General features: G+C 45.2%; 1 protein-coding gene across 1 annotated transcript in view; it reads right to left on the bottom strand.

Annotated features, from left to right (window-relative positions):
* The window catches only part of LOC141164053 (E3 ubiquitin-protein ligase RNF213-like), a 102,344-nt gene that overhangs the window by 54,652 nt on the left and 25,334 nt on the right, over positions 1 to 22,358 (bottom strand). The window contains exons 7-9 of the mRNA XM_073649217.1: positions 15,888 to 15,982; positions 1,654 to 1,813; positions 1,336 to 1,510 (exon numbers count right to left, since the gene is read on the bottom strand). Coding sequence (XP_073505318.1) covers positions 1,336 to 1,510; positions 1,654 to 1,813; positions 15,888 to 15,982 — 430 coding nt within the window. The remainder of the gene's footprint in view (positions 1 to 1,335; positions 1,511 to 1,653; positions 1,814 to 15,887; positions 15,983 to 22,358) is intronic.

The following is a 22,358-nucleotide window of genomic DNA, read 5'->3' as shown; positions in this document are numbered from 1 at the left end:
CTCTATAGACAACAAGGGTAGACAAGCGGGGAGAATGCTTAGCTTTAGACGACTCCAGACAAATGCGAACTCAGCCTCAAGCTCCAGAAAGGACGAAGTACTGCTCTTGCTAAGCCTTCACAAGTAGAAATGAATATTGCTGGCACATCCCTCTCAGACACATCAGGTATATATACACCCAGGCCAGGGAGCTAATTATCAGAGGGAGGTAGCCGCTAGGTCCTAAAGACAGCCCCTCATCTAAGAAGATGCCTGTAATGCCAAACGTAGAGATCTCCTGCAACCAACTGCAGGGCGCCTGTCATCTCTGATACACCTGTGACAATATAGGATGCTTTGTGGCGGCTCATACTGTTAATAGGGGGCTATGTTGGGACTCATACTGTATATAGAGGGGCTATGTGGGCGCTCACACTGTATATAGGAGGCTATGTGACGCCCACACTGTATATAGGGGCTATGTGGGGTTCATACTGTATACAGGAGACTATGTGGTGCCCATACTGTATATAGGGGGCTATGTGGGGCTCATACTGTAAATAGGGGGCTATGTGGTGCCCATACTGTGAATAGGGGGCTATATGGGGGCTCATACTATATACAAGGGGCTATGTGAGAGCTCATACTATATATAGGAGCTGTATGTGGGCTCATACAGTATATAGTGAGATATCAGCATACTTAATTCTGCTCAATATAAAGTGATACAATTAATAAATATAAAATAATATAATTAATTATAATTAATAAGTTAATATTAAATATTGAGTGGAATTAATTTCAGCCTATTGATTCGGCCCTCCACAACAGTCATGGTTGCTTGTCAGTCATAATGAAGAGTAAATGAAGCCATATATTTTACAATATATTTTTTCAGTTAAAGGGAACCGGCCACATCATTCATGCTGTCTGAACCAGAGACAGAATGAATCAGAAACTCCTGCATTACAAACATGTTTTATTCAGAAATGCAACAACTTTTCTGAGAAAAAAATAGTTGAAATCTCAGCCGGGGAGAAGATGAAGGCAATGACTAATCCAAAAGGTGCATCCCCGCTGACTTCTCCTCGCCTGCTCAGCTGGTGAATAGAGAAGGACCTGGCAGTCTAGAGGAGTGGGTGGGGAGAAGTCAGCGGGGACAGACATCTTCATCTAGTCATTCTAGGCATCTCGTCCCCGCCACGCTTAAACAATGCTTTTTTTCTGATAAGATGCTGAGTGCTACATACATGTTTATTATGTAGAAGCCGGTCTCGGATTTATGCTATTCTTGGTTCTCCTCATGTGATCTGTTTCCTTTACAAAGAGATAAAATACTTCAAAATATTGACTTACACTGTCCTCGCTGATCGGGATTCAGCATTTGACTAAGTACAAAATGTGCAATGGTGGTGGTGTCATCCGCACTTTTTCCAAGAGTGTTCCTCAGATATTCTAGATTTTTTTCGATGTGACGGAAAAGGAAACTTCTAACATCGGGTACTTGTGGCTTCACAATGTGAGTCGCAGTCTGTTAGAGAAGAGAACAGCGGGTGAGACTTGTGAGGTCAAAGAAACAGAAGCTGCTTCCATCACAAGATACAGATTTCCCAGCCCTTCTGATGACAGAACAACATATAAAGCTTTCTATAGCTCCACCATTGTGATATATACCTGTAATTCCACTTCTGATCCCAGGAGCATTGATAGATGTGTCAGCAGCCTCAGCACAATAAATGCAGGAGCCGACAGATCCCGGTCAGGAGCTATAACTGTCCCTTGTCGTTCTGGAAGTCCCAAGACGTGTCCTGTCTGTGTGCGATCCTCGTTCTGCCTATTAACATAGAGAAAATGACACAAACATTTCTCCAGATATATCACTCTTTACCATTTTGAAGCAGATAATAAATATTATATATATACAGTACAGACCAAAAGTTTGGACACACCTTCTCATTTCAAGATTTTTCTGTATTTTCATGACTATGAAAATTGTACATTCACACCGAAGACATCAAAACTATGAATTAACACATGTGGAATTATATACTTAACAAAAAAGTGTGAAACAACTGAAAATATGTCTTATATTCTAGGTTCTTCAAAGTAGCCACCTTTTGCTTTGATGACTGCTTTGTACACTCTTGGCATTCTCTTGATGAGTTTCAAGAGGTAGTCACCAGAAATGGTCTTACAACAATCTTGAAGGAGTTCCCAGAGATGCTTAGCACTTGTTGGCCCTTTTGCCTTCACTCTGCCGTCCAGCTCACCCCAAACCATCTCGATTGGGTTCAGGTCTGGTGACTGTGGAGGCCAGGTCATCTGGCGTAGCACCCCATCACTCTCCTTCTTGGTCAAATAGCCCTTACACAGCCTGGAGGTGTGTTTGGGGTCATTGTCCTGTTGAAAAATAAATGATGGTCCAACTAAATGCAAACCGGATGGAATAGCATGCCGCTGCAAGATGCTGTGGTAGCCATGCTGGTTCACAATGCCTTCAATTTTGAATAAATCCCCAACAGTGTCACCAGCAAAGCACCCCCAAACCATCACACCTCCTCCTCCATGCTTCATGGTGGGAACCAGGCATGTAGAGTCCATCCGTTCACCTTTTCTGCGTCGCACAAAGACACGGTGGTTGGAACCAAAGATCTCAAATTTGGACTCATCAGACCAAAGCACAGATTTCCACTGGTCTAATGTCCATTCCTTGTGTTCTTTAGCCCAAACAAGTCTCTTCTGCTTGTTGCCTGTCCTTAGCAGTGGTTTCCTAGCAGCTATTTTACCATGAAGGCCTGCAACACAAAGTCTCCTCTTAACAGTTATTGAAGAGATGTGTCTGCTGCTAGAACTCTGCGTGGCATTGACCTGGTCTCTAATCTGAGCTGCTGTTAACTTGCGATTTCTGAGGCTGGTGACTCGGATAAACTTATCCTCAGAAGTAGAGGTGACTCTTGGTCTTCCTTTCCTGGGGCGGTCCTCATGTGAGCCAGTTTCTTTGTAGCGCTTGATGGTTTTTGCAACTGTACTTGGAGACAATTTCAAAGTTTTCCCATATTTCGGACTGACTGACCTTAATTTCTTAAAGTAATGATGGCCACTCGTTTTTCTTTACTTAGCTGCTTTTTTCTTGCCATAATACAAATTCTAACAGTCTGTTCAGTAGGACTATCAGCTGTGTATCCACCTGACTTCTGCACAACACAACTGATGGTCCCAACCCCATTTTTAAGGCAATAAATCCCACTTATTAAACCTGAGAGGGCACACCTGTGAAGTGAAAACCATTTCCGGTGACTACCTCTTGAAGCTCATCAAGAGAATGCCAAGAGTGTGCAAAGCAGTCATCAAAGCAAAAGGTGGCTACTTTGAAGAACCTAGAATATAAGACATATTTTCAGTTGTTTCACACTTTTTTGTTAAGTATATAATTCCACATGTGTTAATTCATAGTTTTGATGCCTTCAGTGTGAATGTACAATTTTCATAGTCATGAAAATACAGAAAAATCTTTAAATGAGAAGGTGTGTCCAAACTTTTGGTCTGTACTGTATATATATATATATATATATATATATATATATATATATATACGGTACATATACACTACCGTTCAAAAGTTTGGGGTCACCCAGACAATTTTCTGTTTTTCATGAAAACTCATACTTTTATTTATCTAATGAGTTGCAAAATGATTAGAAAATATAGTCCAGACATTGACAAGGTTAGAAATAATGATTTTTATTAGAAAGAATAATTTTCTCCTTCAAACTTTGCTTTCGTCAAAGAATGCTCCCTTTGCAGCAATTCCAGCATTGCAGACCTTTAGCATTCTAGCTGTTAATTTGCTGAGGTAATCTTGAGAAATTTCCCCCCATGCTTCCTGAAGCCCCTCCCACAAGTTGGTTTGCCTTGATGGGCACTTTTTCGTACCATACGGTCAAGCTGCTCCCACAACAGCTCAATGGGGTTGAGATTTGGTGACTGCACTGGCCACTCCATTACAGATAGGATACCAGCTGCCTGCTTCTTCCCTAAATAGTTCATGCATAATTTGGAGGTGTGCTTTGGGTCATTGTCCTGTTGTAGGATGAAATTGGCTCCAATCAAGCACTGTCCACAGGGTATGGCATGGCTTTGCAAAATGGAGTGATAGCCTTCCTTATTCAAAATCCCCTTTACCTTGTACAAATCTCCCACTTTACCAGCACCAAAGCAACCCCAGACCATCACATTACCTCCACCATGCTTGACAGATGGCATCAGGCACTCTTCCAGACTCTTTTCAGTTGTTCTGCGTCTCACAAATGTTCTTCTGTGTGATCCAAACACCTCAAACTTTGATTTGTCTGTCCATAAAACTTTTTTCCAATCTTCCTCTGTCCAATGTCTGTGTTCTTTTGCCCATATTAATCTTTTCCTTTTATTAGCCAGTCTCAGATATGGCTTTTTCTTTGCCACTTTGCCCTGAAGGCCAGCATCCCGGAGTCGCCTCTTCACTGTAGACGTTGACACTGGCGTTTTGCATGTACTATTTAATGAAACTGCCAGTTGAGGAGCTGTGAGGCATCGATTTCTCAAACTAGAGACTCTAATGTACTTGTCTTGTTGCTTAGTTGTGCAGCGGGGCCTCCCACTTCTCTTTCTGCTCTGGTTAGAGTCTGTTTGTGCTCTCCTCTGAAGGGAGTAGTACACACCGTTGTAGGAAATCTTCAGTTTTTTGCCAATTTCTAGCATGGAATAGCCTTCATTTCTAAGAACAATTATAGACTGTCGAGTTTCACATGAAAGTTCTCTTTTTCTGGCCATTTTGAGAGTTTTATAGAACAAACAAATGTAATGCTCCAGATTCTCAACTAGCTCAAAGGAAGGTCAATTTTATAGCATCTCAAACAGCCAAACCGTTTTCAGCTGGGCTAACGTACTTGTGCAAGGGTTTTCTAGGGTTTTCTAAACACCCATTAGCCTTCTTACACAGTTAGCAAACACAATATACCATTAAAACACTGGAGTGGTGATTGTTGGAAACGGGCCTCTATACATCTATGTAGATATTGCAATAAAAACAAGACGTTTTCAGCTAGAATAGTCATCTACCACATTACAGATGTATAGAGTGTATTTCTAATTCATTTAATGTTAGCTTCTTTGAAAAAAAAAGTGCTTTTCTTTCAAAAATAATGAAATTTCTAAATGACCCCAAACGTTTGAACGGTAGTGTACATACATGCAAGGTGAACTAGGCACAATTCAAAATTAACAATTAAAGGGGTATTTCCATCTCCAAGATCCTATCCAAATATGCAGTAGGAGTAATAATATTATTAGCAAATACCTCAAATTAGAAATGTAGTCTAGTTCTTCTGATTCGCTATGTCACTTACCCCATGTGCAGGGTGTTACAGTAGTTCAAGCATCCATGGTTACAACCATTAACAACTAACTACCTGTCACTATACGAGTGGTCGTAACTATGCATACCTAAGCTACTGCACCAATCCAGGCAGATTCTGGCTGTAATATATAGCTGCCATCTGTCTGTAATGACAGCTGCTGGAGCACACTTTTATCTCTGTAGTTTAACCACTTAAATGCCATTGTCATTCTCTGACAGCGGCATTTAAAGGGAACCTGTCACCTGAAAAAAACGCTATTAACATGCAGATGTGGGGTTAATCAGCAGGTCAATAACATTGTGATCCTGACCGGTGCCAGCACTTAAACCCCCGCTGCTGGGAGGAAATTAATTTTATTCCCCACCCGGCAGTGTTCAGGTGCCAGTTATAAGACAGGCGCTGGCACAGGTCCCAGTCACTGCTCTGTGCCTATAGAGGAGCAGTTGTAACTGCGCCCCCCGCATTGACTGACAGCCGACCCTAATGCTTAGCCGCTGTCAGTCAGTGCGGGGGGCGTAGTTACAGCCCACACTCTCTATGCACAGAGCAGTGACTGAACCCGTGCTGGGTTGAGATTCCAGGACATTTTGACACCATAATGAATGCTATAGAATACATTTTTAAAAAATCCTATTGCAAAATTGATTTTTTTTGCTCATTTTACCGTACTTGGAATTGGTTTCTTATTTTCCAGTACATTGAATGGTAAAATTAATGGTGTCATTCAAAACTACAGATTGTCCTCGCATGGCTATGTGGATGGAAAAACAATAAAGTTACGGCTTTTGTAAGAAAAGGAGGAAAAAAACTAAAGCAAGCTTAAATATCATTGTTCTCGGTAGCACATCGCCCTGTGTAATCAGGTGATGTGCTGCAGATAACATGATGTACTATGCACACAGAAAGATCTGTATGCATAGAAGATCCGTCGGACTGTCTGTACAGGGCATTACATGACGGCGATCACTTTGCGAGCTTTTGATGGGCGGTTGTTTAGCAGCTGTGATTGAACAGTGTAGATGGGCCCTTACCACCTTGGCAATATTTTGTGAATTGCCCCCTTTCTTCATATCTGCAAATTAGGCAGAGTTCAGACGGTTGTACGGTAACTTAAGCCTGTTACAGGTTCGTAAATTAAGCCAAAGTAGTGCATGCTGCCATTTTTTTTCCACGTAGACCGTTGGACCGTATGGAAAATCGGCCCTCTGCAGTGGCATATTGGCTATAATCGATGCGTGTGATCTCCATGTGCTGTCCGTAGGGCACATGGAGAGCACACATCCATATAAAACACTCATCTGAATGATTACTTGCGAAGAGCTGATTCTGTCGGAGAAAGCTTTTCTAACTTATGGGAAATCTCTTTATATCAGATGTGTGGCACCCCAGGGGTCTGGTTGCCACAGTAATAGAAATATTATGTCTGAGAGCAAGTGGGAGGTTTCTCTGGTCAGGAGCCCTAAGCATGCAACACCGCCCGCCCAGACCTGGGAAGGGAGGAATCTGCCCTTATAAACCGGGTCTGGGGCGGGATTAGGTGAGTCAGAGCCTGGAGAGGGAAAGTTACAGCAGGAGCTCTGTAGGAGCAGGAGTGAGTGCCAGGGGCTGGAAGCTAGATAGCTCGTCCTGGCTGAAGATACTAAGACTGGACACGGAGTCCGAGGCTGTGGGGACATCCAGGTCCAGCAGCAGAATCCAACCGGCAGGGGATTCCAGGTCCTCTGGCCAAAGAAGCCCGGAGGCACGGTCACAAGCAAGGGACCAGCACCGCCATTGTGGAGTGGAGGCTAACAGGAGGCCCCAAGTCGCCGGCCATACGGGTGAGCACCACACGGTATACTCAGGGACGTGGGCTACTTCGACCCGCATACAGCGAGGTAGCCAAGAAGAGTGCAGCTAGACGGGGAGGCCTACAACTCCACCTGGCCAGGGGAGATCCTGCTTGCCCTCAGACTGACCAGGCCTTTATTGCTAGCCAGTACTCCCGGGAGGGTCTGCCTTATAACATCAGTAAAGACCCTGAACTGCACTGCACGGACTCTGAGTTATTCCTGCTGCGCTTGTGCACCATCACTCCTATCATCCACACTAACTGTCCTGAGGCTATACTTCTCCCATGGGGAGTCATCCCATTCTTAGCTGCACATATAACACCGGCCTCAGTGGTCTGCCTTGCAGCGGCGGTCCCCATTGACCGCAATCCACGGGTGGCGTAGTCGGACTATTATCACACAAATAAGACTGCCACTGAATTGACCGCCCTGGGCACGGACCGGGTCAACGCCACGGAGACTACAACCCCCAGCGATCCGGCTCCGGGTATCCCCCACACAACACAGGCCCAGGGGGCGAGTCAACTTTGGCGTAGTCGGCAGGATTCAAACCAACCCGCCCCATGGGTATTGCGTGCCTGAAAAAGACTTTTGAACTTACCTGAGAGAAGTTTCCCGCTGTCCGGAGCCGTTTCCCACCATCGGACGCCATCTTGGGTCGTTTCCCGCCATCTTCTGCCGTCTTCCCGCCATCCGCAGCTGCTTCCCGCCAGCGGACTCCATCTTCGGGACGCCACGCAGGAAGAAGAGGGGCGTGGACGGCGAAAGCGCGCGAGATCCGAAGCTCCGCCCCACGCTCCGATGCTGCGTAAGGTCCTGGAAGGGAGGAAGAGCGACGCTGATGTCACAGGAGCGCAACGCAAGGTCCTCAACCCCGACGATCGACTGCGGAGCCGCGGCCTACGGAAGAAGAGCATCGCAAGGTAGGCCACGGTCCACTAGGGGGGAAGGAGGATGTCGGATACCGAGGGGAGCTCCACCACCACGCCGACCGCCAGCGCAACCGCTGCTGCGGTCATGCCATTCACTATGCCCTATATCCCGGGGGCAACCTGGCTACCCCAGTACTCAGGGCAGTCACATACCCTAAGTGACTTTAGGGAAAGACTGGATAGCCTCTTCCAGGTATACCCCCTCACAGAAGAGCAAAAAGTAAGCATCTTGGTGGCCTAGTTAATCGTGGCAGCCCAAAGGGAGGTAAAGTCCTGGTCACCTGGGAAGAAGAGGACTGTCAGGGAAATACTAGCCCGGCTGAAAGACACGTTTGATACCCGAACCTCAGCCGAGATAAAACTCAGATTTTACGGGTGCAAACAACGGGCACACGAAAGTATCAGAGACTATGCTCTAAACCTACAAGAGGCCCTGAGAGCCATTAAGCAGGCAGACCCTGACAGCGTGGGGAATGAAGACAAGCTGTTGACCGAACAATTTATTGAGGGTCTACTGTGCAATGCCCACCGAACCCAGTTGCGGGCAATGGCCTTACAGGACCCTGACCTGGACTTTGCACAGTTCAAGGACAGAGCCATCCGGGTGCTCCCAGAACCGGCACCAGGTGGCGCCGTGACCCACAGGCGCCCTGCTATCACTTATCACCAGGACGCGGTGCCCTTGTCTGCAGGGCCTGTGGGAGCTGATGCGCAGGCTTTGAACATTAACCTGGCTACAGACCTGCACCATCAGGTCCAAGAGCTGACTAAGAGCGTTGCCGCGCTAACCAGAACTGTGCAGTCTTTACAGGTCTCTTCTCCGGGAAAGATCCAGCTGGCATCCGGACCGGAGGATGTCCCGTGGCACCGACTGAGGAGGACCCCACCGGCCAGAGGAAGACCCAGCGACAGATACAACGAGGACGGACGACCCATCTGCCGCCGCTGCAATCAACCCGGACATATGGCAAGGTACTGTCATTTAAACGGGCACAACCTGGGGTAGAGGGCCAACCCCCAGGCATAAGATCATCAGGCCCATCGAACTGGCATGATAAATACGTAGGGGGACGTCCGGTCTTGCCTGTGGTACTGGATGGCATTCCTATGAGTGCCCTACTAGACACTGGGTCACAGGTGACTACCATCCCGTACGTGCTCTTCAAGCGGTACTGGAATGACTCGGACATAACCCGCTGCCCAGATGACGACCTGAGCATTATTGCCAGCAATGGTCAGCCCGTGCCACAGATAGGATTTAAGGAGGTGTTCTATTCCAAGACCTATGAGGACCATCTGGAACACCTGGCAGAAGTGTTTGAAGCCCTGGCAAACTATGGCCTAAAGGTAAAACCCTCAAAGTGTCATCTACTGAAGCCAAAGGTACAGTACCTGGGACACGTGGTGAGTGCTGACGGAGTGGCTCCCGACCCTGACAAGATCACTGTGATTAAGGACTGGCCAAGACCATCCAGCATAAAGGAAGTGCGGCAGTTCCTCGGGTTGGTAGGCTACTACCGAAGATTCATTCCCGGTTTTACCAAGAAGGCAGCTCCTATGCAGGATCTCCTGATAGGCCAGTCCAGGAAGGCCAAAAACCAGAAGCCACCATTCAGATGGGAAAAGCTGGAAGAGGAGTCATTCCGCCAGCTGAAGATGGCCCTCACGGGGGATGAAATCCTGGCGTACCCTGATTACAGCCAGCCCTTTATCCTCCACACGGACGCAAGCAACATCGGGCTAGGAGCCGTACTGTCCCAGATCCAGCAGGAGAGAGAACAGGTAATTGCTTACACCAGTCGAAAACTGCGACCCACGGAAAGAAACCCTGAGAATTACAGCTCGTTCAAGCTAGAGTTCCTGGCAGTGGTGTGGGCGGTAACCGAACGTTTTAAGCATTACCTTGCCTCTTCCAAGTTCACCGTGTACACGGATAACAACCCGTTGACACACCTGGACACTGCAAGACTGGGTGCCCTGGAGCAGAGATGGATGGCCCGCCTGTCCAATTATGAGTTCACGATCAAATACAGGGCAGGGCGCTCCAATACCAACGCGGACGCCCTGTCCAGGATGCCAAACCTACCGGACGGAGGGGAAGATCCAGAAGAATTGGAAGAGATCGAACTCCCTGCGTTTCACCGTCATGGGATTACCCAGTATTCCCACCGTATAAGGAGCAAGCGTTCCGCTACGTTCAGCCCCTTACCCCATTACAACTGGGCAGAGACGCAAGACAGTGACCCCGCAGTCCGTCTGGTGAAGGAGATGCTGACCCAGGCCGATGCCCGCCTTGACCCAGATGCTCCGGAGGAGACCAAGCAACTATGGAAGGAGAAAAGTAGACTGTTTCTCTACAAGGAGAAGTTGTGCAGCAGAATGGTCAATTCCCGGACACATGAGCTGATCTGGCAAGTGGTAGTACCGAGACGAGACGCGGCTACCTTTCTGGAGGCATACCACAACGGAGCAGGGCATTTCGGATGGAAGAAGCTGGAGTTCTTGTTGCGTGAACGGTTCTACTGGGTAGGCACGAGAGGAGCCATCGAGAGGTGGTGTAGAGACTGTGGCCCGTGCAACCTAAGAAGAAAGGACCGTGACAGCCAGAAGATTCCCCTGCAGCCCATCATCACCAGGCAGCCCCTGGAACTGGTAGCCCTGGACCATGTGAAACTGGCTCCAAGCAAATCCGGATACATCTACGCTCTCACCATCGTAGATCACTACTCCCGGTTCCTGGTGGTGGTCCCTCTAAAGGACTTAATGGCTCAAACAGCAGCTAGAGCCTTCCAGCAGCACTTCTGCCACCCACACGGGTACCCGGACCAAGTGCTGACGGACCAAGGAGCAGCCTTCGAAGCGGAGGTCTTCCAGGAGTTCTGCAATCGGTATGGCTGCAGGAAGATAAGTACAACGCCCTATCACCCCCAAACCAATGGACTCTGCGAGAAGATGAACCAGGTGGTGATAGATCTGCTAAAAACATTGCCCCTGGAAGAACGCAGTCTGTGGCCTGAGAAACTGCCCGATCTGGTGGACCTGTATAACCACATCCCTGTAGGTTCCACCAACTGTACCCCGGCTTACCTAATGAGAGCAAGACCTGGTAAGCTGCCTATTGACCTGGATATGGGAATCCTGACACCTGAGGACACCTCGCCAGAGGCAGACTGGGATACAGAACGGCAGCAGCAGTACCGGAAAGTACAGGAGAGCGTCGAGCGAAGTCTCTGTCAATCAAGAGAAAGGCAGGAGAGGACTTATAACCAACATGCTCCCGCTGTTCCCCTGGTACCTGGAGAGCAGGTCTTAAAAAGAAAAAGGCGGCTCCATAAGTTGGACGACCAGTGGGAAAAGGACCCGTACACCGTACTGCCCTCAAGCCACAATAATCCAAAGGTGTACGTCATCAGCAGGGATGGAGGAGAGACCACAGCCACTGTCTCCAGAGACCACCTGAAAAAGTGCCCCGAGAAGTTGCAAAGCACGGATGATGATCAGGAAGACCCTCAACCCATAGAGGAAAAGGAGGAAATGATCAGCACCATACTCGGAGACTTTCCCCGGTCCTGGACACAAGTAAACAACGCTATCGTGGTGCCCATCCTCACCTTTCTCCAGCCAGCCCCTCAAGTGCCTACAGGAGACCAGGTAGAGCTAGAAGAGCAGCCGGCCCAGGAGGCAGAAGAGTCCACACCAGCAGCGCAGGAGGATCAACCCTCTGCTAGTAGTGAGCCTGCCGAGCCCCTAGAGAGCCAAAGAGTGCGCAGACAGCTGCCCAGCTTACCTATAACATCCCCTACACCCTGTAGTGCAGAACCAGTTAGTGAGCTCCGTAGGTCCACTAGAGTCACTAGAGGTCAGATGCCCGCTCGCTGGAGAATATAAAGTAATGCACTGTAAATTTACCTGTTTCTTGAAAATGTTTATGGTTTTTGTCGTTGCCTGTTATTAAATATGTTTCTCAGTTACCCTGCAGATTTCTATGGACTAACAGGTTATGGACGCTGGATAACCGGAACAATTCTTGTAGATAGTTGCACATAGTGCCTCTTGCGAAGATGGCGGCAGAAGAGAAAACCTGTCTGGCGTGGCCTCCTTGCGGCCCAAAGTAGCTAGCTTCAGCCTTGCAGCCACGCCCAAGGCCAACGCAAGGGGTTTTCTTTGGACAGGTCCCCTACCTCTTCTCAAGACTTCACCTTGGGTGATATGGACACCCGGTTACGGACACGCCGTGACCTCTAAAAACTAAAGCTGCTTGTAAATATGTTGTTGTATTATTGTTTATACCCTTGTATTTGTATTTTCTTGAAAATGTGTTTAGTCCCGGAGTACTAAAATTTACTAGGGGGGAATGTGGCACCCCAGGGGTCTGGTTGCCACAGTAATAGAAATATTATGTCTGAGATCAAGTGCCAGGTTTCTCTGGTCAGGAGCCCTAAGCATGCAACACCGCCCGCCCAGACCTGGGAGGGGAGGAATCTGCCCTTATAAACCGGGTCTGGGGCGGGATTAGGTGAGTCAGAGCCTGGAGAGGGAAAGTTACAGCAGGAGCTCTGTAGGAGCAGGAGCGAGTGCCAGGGGCTGGAAGCTAGATAGCTCGCCCTGGCTGATGATACTAAGACCGGACACGGAATCCGAGGCTGTGGAGACATCCAGGTCGAGCAGCAGAATCCAACCGGCAGGGGATTCCAGGTCCTCTGGCCAAAGAAGCCCGGAGGCACGGTCACAAGCAAGGGACCAGCACCACCATTGTGGAGCGGAGGCTAACAGGAGGCCCCAAGTCGCCGGCCATACGGGTGAGCACCACACGGTATACTCAGGGACGTGGGCTACTTCGACCCGCATACAGCGAGGTAGCCAAGAAGAGTGCAGCTAGACGGGGAGGCCTACAACTCCACCTGGCCAGGGGAGATCCTGCTTGCCCTCAGACTGACCAGGCCTCTATTGCTAGCCAGTACTCCCGGGAGGGTCTGCCTTATAACATCAGTAAAGACCCTGAACTGCACTGCACGGACTCTGAGTTATTCCTGCTGCGCTCGTGCACCATCACTCCCATCATCCACACTAACTGCCCTGAGGCTATACTTCTCCCGTGGGGAGTCATCCCATTCTTAGCTGCACATATAACAGTGGTCTGCCTTGCAGCGGCGGTCCCCATTGACCGCAATCTACGGGTGGCGTAGTCGGACTATTATCACACTAATAAGACAGCCACTGAATTGACCGCCCTGGGCACGGACCGGGTCAACGCCACGGAGACTACAACCCCCAGCGATCCGGCTCCGGGTATCCCCCACACAACACAGGCCCAGGGGGCGCGTCAGATGCATTATACAGTCATGGCCAAAAGTGTTGGCACCCTGAAATTGTTCCAGAAAATGAAGTATTTCCCCTAGAAAATTATTGCAATTACACATGTTTTGTTATATACATTTTTATTTCCTTTGTGTATTGGATCAAACTAAAAAAAACTGAGAAAAAAGACAAAGTGGACAAAATTACACACAAAACCCCAAAAATGAGCCGGACAAAATTGTTGGCACCCTCAACTTAATATTTGGTTGTGCACCCTTTGGAATAAATAACTGCAATCAATCACTTCCTATAACCATCAACAAGCTTCTTACACCTTCTTACATTTTGGCAAATGGCAGCCTACCTTTCCTGTGTCAGCAGTGGGGTCCTCCTGAGTCTCCTGCCATAGTATTTCATTTCATTCAAATGTCGACAGACAGTTTGCACTGACACTGATGCATCCTGAGCCTGCAAGACAGCTTGAATTTCTTTGGATTTTGATTGGTGCTGCTTATCCACCATCTGGAATATCCTGCACTGCAACCTTTCATCAATTTTTCTCTGCTGTCCCCGTCCAGGGAGATTATCTACAGTGCCATGGGTTGTAAACTTCTTCATTATGCTGCGCACCGTGGACACAGGAACATCAAGATCTCTGGAGATGGACTTGTAACCTTGAGATTGTTGATATTTTTCAACAATTTTGGTTCTTAAGTCCTCAGACAGTTCTCTTCTCTTTCTGTTCTCCATGCTTAGTGTGACACACACAGACACACAATGCAAAGATTGCGTCAACTTCTCCCCTTTTAATCTGGTTTCAGGTGTGATTCACATATTGCCCACACCTGTTACTTGCCACAAGTGAGTTTGAATGAGAATCATGTGCTTGAAAGTTGTCTACCTACAATTTTAGAAAAGTGCCAACAATTTTGTCCAGCCCATTTTTGGGGTTTTGTGTGAAATTATGTCCAATTTGCCTTTTTTTTCCCTTGTTTATTTTGTGTTGTTCCAACACACACAAAGAAAGGAAACATGTATAAGAAAACATGTGTCATTGCAATAATTTTTTGGGAGAAATACTTCATTTTCTGGAACAATTTAAAGGGTGCCAACACTTTCGGCCATGACGGTATGTGTTCAGCATTTCGTCACATACAATGTGATTCTCAGTGTACAAGTTACACAGCGGGCTTTTCTTTTTCTGAACATACCGTTCTTAGAAAATAACTATCAATGTCTACAAAATTCTGATATTTGCTGCTGTTATTTTTGGATTACGCCAATTCTTAAAAGAATTCTCTACCCTTTTTTTAAGCAGTCAGGTGACTATATGGATGGGACATCATCCTTTACATTCCCAGCAGAGACCATGGAAGAGGCAGCGTTGGAAAAGAAGTAATTCTGAGAGATAAGTAAGATTTTATTCTTTATTTTATAGATATATTTTCCCTTTAACTACTTTAAAAGAAACACAGGACAACTCTCCTTAATTCATCACAATTGGGGCTCGTGCCCATGACCGTATTTTTGGTCCGGGTGCAATCCGACAAAACATTGTATCACACTCGGACCAATGTTATTCTATGGGGCCGTGCTCATGTCCAATTTTTTCCTCAGACCAAGTCTGTTGGAGGAAAAAGATCACAGCATGCACGATTTGCATCCAATTTTCAGATCGCAATAGGCCATGCAAGTCAATGACTCCCTGGAAAATATCGGTGCAGTCCGATTTTCACGGACTGACACAATGGAGAAGATGGAGAATTTTTTTCACCTTCTCCTCATCTTAGAAAATTGGATCACACTATGATCACACTCTCTCCATAGTTTGATCACAGTGTGATTAATATAATCGACCCGATTCTCTCCGATGAGAGAAAAGCGGTTGCGTGACCCGAGTCTTACACGGATGTGTGACCCTAGCCTCAAGGTAGGTTCACATTAGCATATAAAAAATTGTTTAGAGTTTCATCAAGAAAAGTGGGATGATTTTTTTCTCATTTGTCATCTGCGTGCAGTCTGTTTTTTTTTTTTACATCAGCACCTATTAATCATTTACAGTTTCCTATGTTACATAATTGTAAGGTATCTGCAAAAATCAGATGCTTTACTGTGGCTCCATACGCATCCGATTTTTTTTTTCCGCATCCATAGATTTGGATGGATGAGTCTCATCCAGTTTAGGGAGGAAACTAGTGCATACTGCCATTTTTTTCTATCGCAGATTCAATCAGTGAAAAAAACAACAATCTGCACTGCCCCATTTAATAAGATTTGGCCGAATGCTGTCCGTTTTTTTCACGGACTGCACTCGGAATGAAAATACGGTTGTGTGAACGAGCTATTACGAAGACGTTCAAATAATGTATCATCATGATTTACAATTTATCTAGGTTTTGGTTGTTGTGATCTTTTTATTTCTAATCTGGAAGAGTGAAACAGAAGCGTACTGAATAATCTGGAATCCTTGATGAGGCCTATGATTTTGTCCTCCAACATCAGCTCCGCAGTCTAAACATCGACTCGTCTGCATTGGTTTACCACTCTGAAAAAAAATGACAGTACATGTGAAAATATTTAAAATCTGAACAAATGAATAAGCAATTCTGTACTTACAAATGATCTGTCAGCTGTCCTGTCCTGACATGTCTGTGTACTAAATACTTATATCTGCACATAGTGCACTGAACTAAGCTTCTATGGCAGCTGTATAGCTCTGTACAGACCCCTGAGCACGACCGTAGAGGCTCCATGTACTGTATTTGTGAAGTTTAAATTAAATGATACAATGTTTCAAAATATTTTAAAAAGTCTGAAAATTGTGATGTACATTTGTATTCAGCCTCCTGTAGTTTGATACCCCTAAATAAAAGCCTGAGTGACCAATTGACTCCCGAAATCACATAATTAGTAAATTGAGTCCACCTGTGTCTAATTTATTTTCAGTGTAACTACAGCTGTTCTGTGAAGACCTCAGAGGTTTCTTTGAAAGCATTAGGGATCAAACAGCATCATGAAAACGAAGGAACACACCAGACAGGTCAGGGATAAAGTTGTGGAGAAGAGTAAAGCAGGGTTAGGTTATTAAAAAAATAGCCCAATCTCTGAACATCTCATCTCATCTCAATCCATCATCCAAAAATGGAAGGAGTATGGCACAACTACAAACCTAAGAAGACATGACCGTTTACTTAAACTGACAACCGAAACAAGGAGAGCACTAATTAGGGAAACAGCCAAGAGGCTAATGGTCACTCTGGATGAGCTACAGAAATCCACAGCTCATGTGAGAGAATCTGTTCACTGGACAGCTTTTAGTCATATATGCAACAAATCTGACCTTAATGAAAGAGTGGCAAAAAGAAAGCCATTTTTGAAAGCAAGCCATTAGAAGTCCCGTTTACAGTTTGCAAAAAGCCATGTATGGCACACAACATGTGGAATAAGTTGCTCTGGTCAGATGAGGCCAAAGTAGAACTTTATGGGTTAAATGAATTCTTATGTGTGGCTGAAAACTAACTCTGCACATCATCCTTAAAACACCATTCCCACCGTCAAACATTATGCTGTGGGGATGCTTCTCTCCAGCAGAGAGAGGGAAGCAGATCAGATTGATGGAAAGATGTATGTAGCTAAATACAATGCAGTCCTGGAGGAAAACTTGTTAGAGGCTTCAAAAGACTTGAAACTGGGGTGTAGGTTCACCTTCCAGTATGACAACTACCTTAACCACTTTGCCCCAGAGCCTGTTTTTGCCTTCGTGACCAGGCCAATTTTTTTGATTCTGACCACTGTCACTTTATGAAGTAATTACTCTGGAACGCTTCAACGGATCCCACTGATTCTGAGACTGTTTTTTCGTGACATATTGTACTTCATGATAGTGGTAAAATTTATTCGATATCACTTGCGTTTATTTGTGAAAAAATCAGAAATTTGGCAAAAATTTTGAAAATTTTGCAATTTTCAAACTTTGAATTTTCATGTCCTTAAATCAGAGAGATATGTTACACAAAATAGTTATTTATTAACATTTCCCACATGTCTACTTTACATCAGCACAATTTTGGAACCAAAATTTTTTTTGTTAGGGAGCTATAAGGGTTAAAAGTTGACCAGCGATTTCTCATTTTTCCAACAAAATTTACAAAAACATTTTTTTAGGGACCACATCTTATTTGAAGTGACTTTGAGGAGCCTTTATGACAGAAAATACCCAAAAGTGACACCATTCTAAAAACTTCACCCCTCAAGGTGCTCAAAACCACAGTCAAGAAGTTTATTAACCCTTCAGATGTTTCACGGGAATTTTTGGAATGTGGAAGAAAACAATGAACATTTAACTTTTTTTCACAAAAATGTTACTTTAGACCCAATGTTTTTATTTTCACAGGGGTAACAGGAAGAAATGGAATACACAATTTGTAGTGCAATTTCTCATGAGCACGCTGATACCCCATATATGAGGGAAAACCACTGTTTGGGCGCACTGCAGGGTTTGGAAGGGAAGGAGTGTCATTAGACTTTTTGAAAGTAAAATTTGTTTGAATAATTAGCAGATGCCATGTTGCGTTTGGAGAGCTCCTGATGTGCCTAAACAGTGGAAACCCCCCACAAGTGACACCATTTTGGAAACTAGACCCCTTAGGGAACTTATTTAGATGTGTGGTGAGCACCTTGAACCCCAAGGTGCTTCACAGAAGTTTATAATATTGAGCTGTAAAAATAAAATGTTCACATTTTTCCCACAAAAACGTTTTTCATCCCTAATTTTGCATTATCATGAGGGTAATAGGATAAATTGCACCATGAAAGTTGTTGTGCAATTTCTCCTGAACACGCCGATACCCCATATGTGGAGGCAAACCACTGTTTGGGCGCACGGCAGGGTTTGGAAGGGAAGGAGCGGCATTTGACTTTTTGAATGTAAAATTTGCTTGAATAATTAGCGGACGCCATGTTGCATTTGGGGAGCCCCTGATGTGCCTAAACAGTGGAAACCCCCCACAAGTGACAACATTTTGGAAACTAGACCCCTTAGGGAACTTATCTAGATGTGTGGTGAGCACCTTGCACCCCCAGGTGCTTCACAGAAGTTTATAATATTGAGCCGTAAAAATAAAATTTTCACATTTTTCCCACAAAAAATGTTTTTCATTCCCTAATTTTGCATTATCATAAGGGTAACAGGAGAAATTGCACCATGAAATTTGCTGTGCAATTTCTCCTGAGTATGCCGATACCCCATATGTGGGGGAAAACCACTATTTGGCTACACTGCAGGGTTCGGAAGGGAAGGAGCGCCATTTGACTTTTTGAATGTAAAATTTGTTTGAATAATTAGCGGACGCCATGTCGCATTTGGGGAGCCCCTAATGTGCCTAAACAGTGGAAACCCCCCACAAGTGACACCATTTTGGAAACTAGACCCCTTAGAGAACTTATCTAGATGTGTGGTGAGCACCTTGCACCCCCAGGTGCTTCACAGAAGTTTATAATATTGAGCCATAAAAATAAAATTTTCACATTTTTCCCACAAAAAATGTTTTTCATTCCCTAATTTTGCATTATCATAAGGATAACAGGAGAAATTGCACCAAGAAATTTGTTGTGCAATTTCTCCTGAGTACGCCGATACCCCATATGTGGGGGAAAACCACTGCTTTGGTGTACGGCAGGGTTCGGAAGAGAAAGGACCGCTATGTTGGCTGGGATAGGTTGCAGACACCATGTCACATTTGAAGAGTCGCTGACATGCCGAAACAGCAGAAACCCCCACAAGTGACCCCATTGTGTAAACTACACCTCTCAAGGAATTCATCTAGGGAAGTAGTGAGTATTTTTTAATTTTTAAATTTATACCATTGGGCAGTGAAAAAAACAATTATATTTTTACCACAAAAAAATGTTTTACCCTCAGATTTTACATTTTCACACAGGGCAATGGGTAAAATGGTGCCGAAATGTGTCACACAATTTCTTCTAAAAGTGGCAATACCCCATATGTGGCTGTATCGTACCGCTTAGTCATACGGCGAGATCTGGGAGGGATGGAGCGCTATTTGACAATTGGAGAACAAATTATTGTAGAATAGGCATTTGGATTTGGGAGCACAAAATTTTCTGAATTTCTTTTGGGGGGCAAGGCCATTTCGCTTTCCCAGAGCCTTTCTGCTACCTGTAACTTGGAATATTTTTAACAGATGACGGACCTGAGTGGGGACCAGCTTTTTTTGAGGACTGAGTTGAAGCTTTTATTGGGAACATTTTACGTAACATTTATCCGGCGCTCTAGGCTGAGCACTTACATCGGGGTTTCCATCTAAATTTCCAAGTGATGTAATTCAGATGAAACCCCTGTGGGATCCATTCACTGTAATGAGGCAGCAGAGTTACTCTGGACTCCGTCTGGCCTCTGTTTAGCGGTGTCCTTTTTTTCAGAAGTGCACAAAACTGTGGCCAACCGCACTTTTATGCACGTCTAAAAAAACTGACACCGTGGGATCACAGGCCAGACGGCATCCACAGTGGCCTATATCTGCCTCATTACGGGGAATTTCCGTCATGGGTTCCGTCTGAATCACGTATTTCAGAGATTTAAACGGAGACTCTGGTGTAAGTGCTCAGCGCAGAGCGCAGGATAAATGTGAGAAGCGCCTTACTGCGATCTTTTGGAGACATAATAAACAAATCAGTAGTAGGTGAAGAATTGGTTTTATTTATTTTTTATGCCATTCCTCGTGCGGTATAAGTGATTAGATTACTTTATTCTTCGGGCTGGTGCGATTACAGAGATACCAGATTTATATCGGGTTTTTATGATTGACAGCTGTCATACACTAAGAGACGCTTTTTTTTGCAAAATCTAGTTTTTGCATCGCCATATTTTGAGAGCTATAATTTTTCCATATTTCGGCCGACAGAGTCATGTGACGGCTTGTTTTTTGCGGGACGAGTTGACATTTTTATTGGTACCATTTTTGGGTACGTGACATTTTTTGATCGCTTTCTATTCTGTTTTTTGGGAGGTAAAATTAACAAAAAACAACAATTCAGGAATTGTTTTTTGAGGGTTTTTTTTATGCCGTTCTGCGTGTGGTAAAAGTGATCAGGCAGCGTTATTTTTCGGGTCAGTACATTTATAGCGATACTACACTTACTGTATATTTTTTTATGTTTTGGCACTTTTACACAATAAAACAATTTTATAGAAAAAATATTTTTCTTGCATCGCTTTATTCTGAGAGCTATAACTTTTTTATTTTTCGGCTGATGGAGCTGTATGGCGGCTTTTTTTTGCGGAACAAGATGACATTTTCAGCGGTACCATTTTTATTTCCATTTTGCTTTTTGATCGCATTTTTTTCCACTTTTTGTTTGGTGATATGATGAAAAAGCATAGTTTTTTGCTCCGTTTTTTTTTATTTTTATTACGGTGTGCACAGAAGGAGTTAATTAGTGTGACAGTTTTATAGATCGGGTTGTTTCGGATGCGGCGATACCAAATATGCATACTTTTTTTGTTTTTGCATAAATATACGGATTTATTGGTTTAATATTTTATTTATTTATTTTTATTTATTTTGTGATTTTTTTTAACAGTTTGAAAACACTTTTTGACTTTTTTTTACATTTTTACTTAGTCCCTGTATGGGACATTAATTTTTATTTTTCTAATCACTGATCTCAGGCAATGTAATAGACATGTATTGCATTGGATGAGATCTTTGCTGACAGTTTTACATTGTCTGTCTCCTGCTAGCATTCAGCTGCAGGCTGTGCCTAGCAGGACACCATATATGGCAGATCTGGAGGCGGTCATGTGACCTCCAACTGCCATAACAGCAGCAGGTCCTGGAAGGCGTCAGGGGGCCGTCAGAGAGGTAAGTTGACGACCCACTCTCCTCTCACTATCTTCTATATGCCGCGATCACTATAGATCGTGGCATATAGAAGATAGGAAAGGGTTAACATCATTGGGACCTGATCCAATCAGGTCCCGATGATGTCCCCTGTCAGAGCTATCGCTCTGCACCGGAACCGCAGCACTTGCAGGACCCTGGGGGTCCTGAGCGCTGCGGGACCACCCACCGTTTTTAAACGTCGGCGCTGCACAGAGCCCAGACAGCGCCGACGTTTATGTACAGTGGGCGGTCCTGAACCGGTTAACCCCTTAACAACATTTGACGTACTAATACGCGTCTGTGCCCTGGGACTTAAGAGCCAGACCCGTATTAGTACGTCATGGCGATCGCGCGCACACACAGGCTGTGCGGGCGCGATCGCCGCCGGGTGTCAGCTGATTGTCACAGCTGACACCCGGTACTATGTGCAGGGAGCGGTCACGCACCGCTCCCAGCACATTAACCCCTGCGATGCTGCGATCGAAGTCGATCGCAGTCGATCGCAGCATTGCGGTGGCAAGGGGAGGTGATCGCAGATACTCACCTCCTCTTCTGGCTTCCTGCGCTGACTGCCGTGGCTTCCAGGATGTTGCCATGATGACCCGATGTCGTCATGACAACATCTGGGTCACCAGACAGCAGGAAGATTTTTTGGACATGCGCAGTGCATCTCCAAACAATCTTCTCCCTGTCCATCGCTGACAGCCTGCATGGCACAGGGATGGTGCTGCATTCCTGTGCCATGCAGGCGATCAGAGAAAAAAAAGTGAAAGTCCCACAGTGGGACAAAGTAATAAAGTATAAAAACTATCAGAAAGTGAAAAAAAAAAAAATTGTAAAAATATAAAAAAAAAATAATCCACCAAAAATAAAAATATAATGTACCCATCAATAAATATTATTATAAAAAAAAAACAAAAACAACAATAAAAGTACACATATTTGGTATCGCCGCTTCCGGAACAACCTGACCTATAAAACTGTCCCACTAGTTAACCCCTTCAGTGAACACGTTAA

This window comes from Phyllobates terribilis, unplaced genomic scaffold (assembly GCF_046119375.1).
Source record: "Phyllobates terribilis strain yellow unplaced genomic scaffold, ASM4611937v1 Scaffold_10__3_contigs__length_209671492, whole genome shotgun sequence".
Taxonomy (NCBI): Eukaryota; Metazoa; Chordata; class Amphibia; order Anura; family Dendrobatidae; genus Phyllobates; species Phyllobates terribilis.
The sequence above is the reverse complement of the archived record's forward strand: the minus strand, read 5'-3'. Positions and strand labels throughout refer to the sequence as shown.